General features: G+C 26.3%; 1 protein-coding gene across 2 annotated transcripts; it reads left to right on the plus strand.

The window, feature by feature from the left end:
- Window positions 1–2711: 2711 nt before the first annotated feature.
- Window positions 2712–4079, plus strand: LOC124936524 (plasmodesmata-located protein 6-like). Of its 2 annotated transcripts, none has more exons than XM_047477028.1 (3): window positions 2712–3498; window positions 3718–3825; window positions 3871–4079. In XM_047477028.1, the coding sequence occupies exons 1-3, from the start codon at window positions 2769–2771 to the stop codon at window positions 3894–3896; spliced, it is 864 nt and encodes a 287-aa protein (XP_047332984.1). In that variant the 5' UTR covers window positions 2712–2768; the 3' UTR covers window positions 3897–4079. The 2 variants fall into 2 exon arrangements, with proteins under 2 accessions (XP_047332984.1, XP_047332985.1); XM_047477029.1 differs by having other exon boundaries at window positions 3886–4079.
- The last annotated feature ends 1921 nt before the right edge of the window (window positions 4080–6000 follow it).

Raw genomic sequence — 6000 nt, forward strand, 5'->3', positions numbered from 1 at the left:
GTTTTTGCAGCTGCCTGAAATATCAAATTCATAGAAAAAAATACAAATCAGTGAAAACAGATTGTTGAAATATAACATAATGCAAATTCAATTATTGAAAACATGATATTGATAGAGAAATTGAGAAGATTATGAATAGAGATAGCACACGACAAAAGGAGATCGACCAAATAAAATGCTCTGTATATGAAGATATCACTCTTCTCTCTTCAATTGAACCTTGTTAATCTAAGATTTTTTATAGGAATAAAATATTTGGATGAAGTAATATATTGGTTTAATTGTAGTTATATACGTTGATATAATCAATATTTATTGCTAGTCGATATAATCAATATTTATTGCTAAATTCAATTAATAGATAATTATAATATGATAACTGAAATTTTTTATTTTTACATATTTTAATTAATTATAGTATGATAACTGAAATTTTTATTTTTACATATTTTTATTAATTATAATACAATAACTGAAATTTTTTATTTTTACATATTTTCATATTTAATATTTAATGTTAAACTGAATTAATATAAATAAAATAATTTTATAATAAATATAATATAATAACTGAAACTCTTATTATTTTTACAATTTTTTATAATTAATATTAATGCTAAATTTAATTAATAAAAAATATTAATATATATATATATATAAAAGAGTAACGGACATAAATAATTATGAAACTTATTTAATAGAATTGATAAAAAAAATAATTTTTATATTATTAGTGAGAAAATATATATATATAGTAAAGGAAATAAAAAAATTAATTAATAAAGATAAATGAAGAGAGAAATATATATATCTAACACATAAAAATATATATGATGATGTAGATCATTTTGGAAAGAGTATGATGTACACCTCCAACATTTCAAAATTAAGCGTCATTAGATATATATATATATATATATAGATAACTAAAATGAAAAAAAATCTTATATTTGAGTTTTAATATTAAACCTTTATGATGTATATGAATTTGAATATAATAATTCATAAAATTAATATTCTTTTAATATTTTTTCATATATATAATTATGCGTAGTTAGTTTAAATAATTTAATTTAATCAAATATTATTTCGACTATCTCTTATCCATAATATCATTTAATTCATTAATCAAAATATTAAAATATACTTTATTTTACCATTATTTAATTCTACAATTTAGAATTTTTACCAAAAGTATTCCCACATCATCAAAATTATCAACCCATACTTTTTAAATAACCTAATTTATTTAAAAATCCCGAATCAGAACAACCCAAACAATTCTTAAAGTTTGATTTTCAACCAAGAACATACCATATGCCCTATTGTGGAAGGAAGATCTTGATCAAACTTTGGTATCTTCAAGGTTCAAACAAGTAATCACTACTATATATATCAAAAGGTGACTTTCACAAGTTTCAAAAAGTATGTGATAAAAGCTGCCTTAAGTTGCCAACTTCTATTTAAATTTAAACAATATTATGAATTTCTCTTGCCCATAATGTATTGTTGTTTGTAATTATCTTAAAAAGACATTATTACTATCCAAACACAACTCTATGTTTCTCCTCTTCCTAAACATTTGTAACCTCTAAATTACACATTAGAGAAATTTTAATATACCATTGACCAAGTACAACTAAAACTCACAAATAATATAAGAAGTTAAGGAAACAAATACAACAATTATCCAAATATTGAAAAAATCCTTCATCGAAGTCTCAAATTAATATAATTCAAATCAATCCGGCACATCAAGAACTTTCACCGCCACAATCCATTTTTTTCTTTTGTTGTTGATCGAGTGTGTTTTGGCTAGCTTTGAAGATGAACATCATCGACTACAAATCAATGTGTTAAAGCCAATGTTCTTAAGTGGGACATGTTTACACTCAAATTAATACTTTTGGGATTTTCCTAGTAATTTAATTAGGTCTATAATAAATCACTTTCTTTTCTTCTCTAAATTTTTACATTTCATTCCTGTATGATTTGACTTTTTTTTCATTCATTTCTTAAATTACTCATTGTTTGATTGGTTTATTTCTCCACTAATTTCATTGTCATGAGGATTTAAATGTAAATTGTAATAGTAACTTGAGTTGAAAATAACTAATTGCATTCAAATAACATGAGTTGAAAATCTCATGAGGATCGATATCACAAGACTGATGGTTAACTATTCTTTGATGGTTGCTAGATTCAAATATTTGGATCTTCTTGAAGAACCATCTTAACCATTCATAACGATGTAATTAAGAAATTGAGATTTGTCTCTCTTCTTGCGTTACAATGTCTTGTTGAAGTCTTCAAAGCGAAATTTGAAAAACAATTTTTTTTAATTGATCCCCGTTAAACAACGCAAAAGTGCATCACACATTAGCGAAGCAATTCTTGTTAACGGAAAAAAGTCAAGCCGAAAATCGTTACACTTTCCTTTTTTCATGCAACCAATACATAGATTGAATTTTTTTTTTCTCTTGGCTTTGATTTAAAGTTGGTATATATATTACTGTTTGTATTATTACTTTTTTTTGATAAGGATGCTTGTATTATTAGAAGTTGAATTTTATACAAAACTATAATATATATATTATCCAAGTTGTATTACATAAGAAAACTTAAAATTGAATCAATATAAAAAGTAAATCCTACAACAAGTTGCCAGTCATAGATTCTCTCTTCCAAAGCTAGCTTATAAAGACACTGGTCATGCTCACCCCATTACAATATCTTTCAATTTTCACCCCATAGCTAGAGATTTAGACATGTTTTCTACACCTTCTTCTCCATCACACCTTTCCATCATCTTCCTCTCAACCATTTTATTCATTTTCATAAACCCTTCTCAAAGTTCCATTCAATCGTTCATCTACGATGGCTGCTCCCAACAAAAATACACCCAAGGAACACCTTACGAATCAAACGTCAACTCCCTACTCAATTCCTTAATCAACTCAGCCTCATATGTTTCCTTCAACAACCTCAACAGCTCAGTCCCCGGTTCGACCCTAACTGAGGTCGCCTACGGTCTGTTTCAGTGTCGTGGTGACCTAAGAGGGTCAAATTGTCGAGACTGTGTTGTGGGAGCAGTGAGTCAACTCGGTGTTCTTTGTGGTAACTCGACGAGTGGGGCGTTGCAACTTGAAGGGTGTTACGTAAAGTATGATAGTGTTTCCTTTGTGGGAGTTGACGACAAGACTTTGGTGATGAAGAAATGTGGACCTTCGATTTCACTTGATTCGGAAGAGTTGATTCCACGTGATGCGGTCTTAGGTCATCTAAGGGTCGAGGAAGATTATTTTCGTGTGAGTGGGTCACGAAATGTACAAGGGGTAGCACAATGCATGGAGGATTTGAGTGGAGACCAGTGTCAAGACTGCTTATCAGAGGCAATAGGACGTTTAAAAGTCGAGTGTGGACCCGCGATGTGGGGCGACATATTCTTGGGAAAATGTTACACGAGATACTTCGAGCAAGGGGCACACTCGAAAACCGGTAAGTACTTTTGAAACTTTAACCTTCATCTATGAAAGGTTAGTTAGTTGTTGATGAATAACTTGTACTAATTGTTTTTTACTATCTTTATGAATACATTGTGGTAATTTCTTATATTGTGACAAAAGTATTGCTTCAATTATTTACACACTAATACGAGTCATTATTGACATAAATGATTTTAGTATTTACTTCTAGTAATTTTTTTTTTTTGTGCAGATAATGACGAGGATGAAAAAACACTCGCAATTTTAATTGGATTGATGTCTGGAGTTGTGTTGCTCATTATTTTCTTGTCGTTTTTGAGCAAACTAGTTGATAACAAAGGTAATGAAATAATATTTAAGCTTTTATGATTATCTATTGAATTAGTTTTTCATATTGCAGGTGGAAAATGAAAAAAGAATAATTTTAATAATATAAGTATGTGTGTGTAAATAATAATGTTGATATAGATAAGGTTAGACATTCTTGGAGAATTTTCTAGAGGTGTATATCTTAATTTATTGTAATATTTGCTTCATGCAAAAGTTTAAGCTTATAGAACATATATTTTAATCATTTAATTTCAAATCATAATACATATACTAAATTGAGCATGAACCTCAATGAATAATGGGATTGATCAAGTTCTCTAGTGCGAACCCTATAGAGAGGTTGGAATAAAGATTGACCTAATTTAGAATTGCTTAGATGAATTCGATTTTGGTTTGAGCAAAACAAATATTTTAACAAGTTTAGAAACGTTTTCTGGTCGATGAGAATTTGTCTAAATAGTTTGAGTGTGGTTAAACTCTTCTTATCCTTTCCGATATTATTCCTGGCTTTTTTCACAACTTCAAAGTATATTTCTAAATAATTAAAGTGTGAAAATTCGAATTCATGACTAGTTATTGGACTATGTACTACTGAACTAAAAATCTCAAATAAAGGTTTCAATCTTTAGTGTATCATTTAACAATATATATTATTTAAAACTTAAACCAAATATAATAAAAATAACAAAATTATAATATAATTAGAAATTCAGTTGTTTATCTCTAAACTACTAAATGGATTAAATCAAATACAATTTAATTTATATTTATTTTAGAAAAACTTAAATGTCTTATCATTTATCATTTTATCATTTATCATTCACTTAAGATTCACTTAGGCCTCGTTTGATCTTTGGGTTATTGGGATAAAACCCGGTTTTATCCCAAACCCCAACAATCTCATCACAACTCAAATCAATCATTTTATTAATTAAAATATCAAAATTACCCTTTAATTAAATTTAATATTATTTTTATTAATTACCTTAAATAAAAATTAAAACCCATATAAATCTAACTATAACACATTTAAATTTTAAATAATTTAAATAAATAAATAATTATACTAAAAAATAAAATTTATATATTTATCTAAAAAATTGATCGGTTGAGTTGATGGAACTTATCGGCTGAGTGAATGAAAAGATCAGAGGAGAAAGATCAAATGGATAATTGTTAATGAGATCAAATGAAATCAGTGGAATTGATAATTGATTTGGGTTAGAGAGAATCTGAATTCTCTAACTTTTGATAATGTATCAGTAGAAATGAGATTTGAGAAGAGGGGAGAGAATAAGATAAGATAGAAATAATTAAATAATTAGAAGGGTAAAACTGAAAAAAAAAAAAAAAAAAAAAACCTAGATTTTTACCTAATTTGGTCAAACATGAGTTTTTTTTAGAAGAAACTCGAACATTGCCCAGATAACCCAAAGATCAAATGAGGCCTTAAAAAGAGAGTTTGCTCTCAAAATGATAATCATATTTGACAAGATTTATGTAAGGAGTTGTCAATTTATGTAAATCAAAATAAATAAATAAATAAATAAAATTATACAGGAATTGAGAGTAAACAATAACTCTCAATCTTCCTGTTTAATTTGCATTAGCTGCTTTAATTAAATCTGAATTCACAAAGTGTGAATGATGTTTTTCTTATTATTCCACAAATCTTTCAATTTACTCAGATGTGGCGTTTATGTAAGTATCTATATTATCATAATCAAAATTATTCTATAAAAATTTGTAGCAAAAAATTAATTAAATTAGAATGATCAAATGAGCTTATCTAAACATGATATTTTGTTTTTTATACTATTTTACTTAATTTGTGACTTCTCATTTTTGTGACTTCTCATACCCCGAAAATGTTTATAAACCGTTTTGAAAAAATAAATAATAAATTAATTTACATTCCAAATAAATATTTTTTAAATTATTCATTTTATAATGAATTTAATTTTGTTTTTTAAAATTTATTGGTGTAAATAAACTAACTAAATAAATATAACTTTTTTTATAAACTTTAAAAACTAATTATATAATAATTTTTTGAATATTTTCAAATTTATTACAGTTTAAACTCGATATTGATAATTTCCAAAAAAAAAAAAAAAAAAAAACTCGATATTGATATAATTTTTTTATGTAACTATATTTTTTGTTAGCTAAATATTATTAAGTA

Source organism: Impatiens glandulifera, chromosome 4 (genome assembly GCF_907164915.1).
Source record: "Impatiens glandulifera chromosome 4, dImpGla2.1, whole genome shotgun sequence".
NCBI classification, from domain to species: domain Eukaryota; kingdom Viridiplantae; phylum Streptophyta; class Magnoliopsida; order Ericales; family Balsaminaceae; genus Impatiens; species Impatiens glandulifera.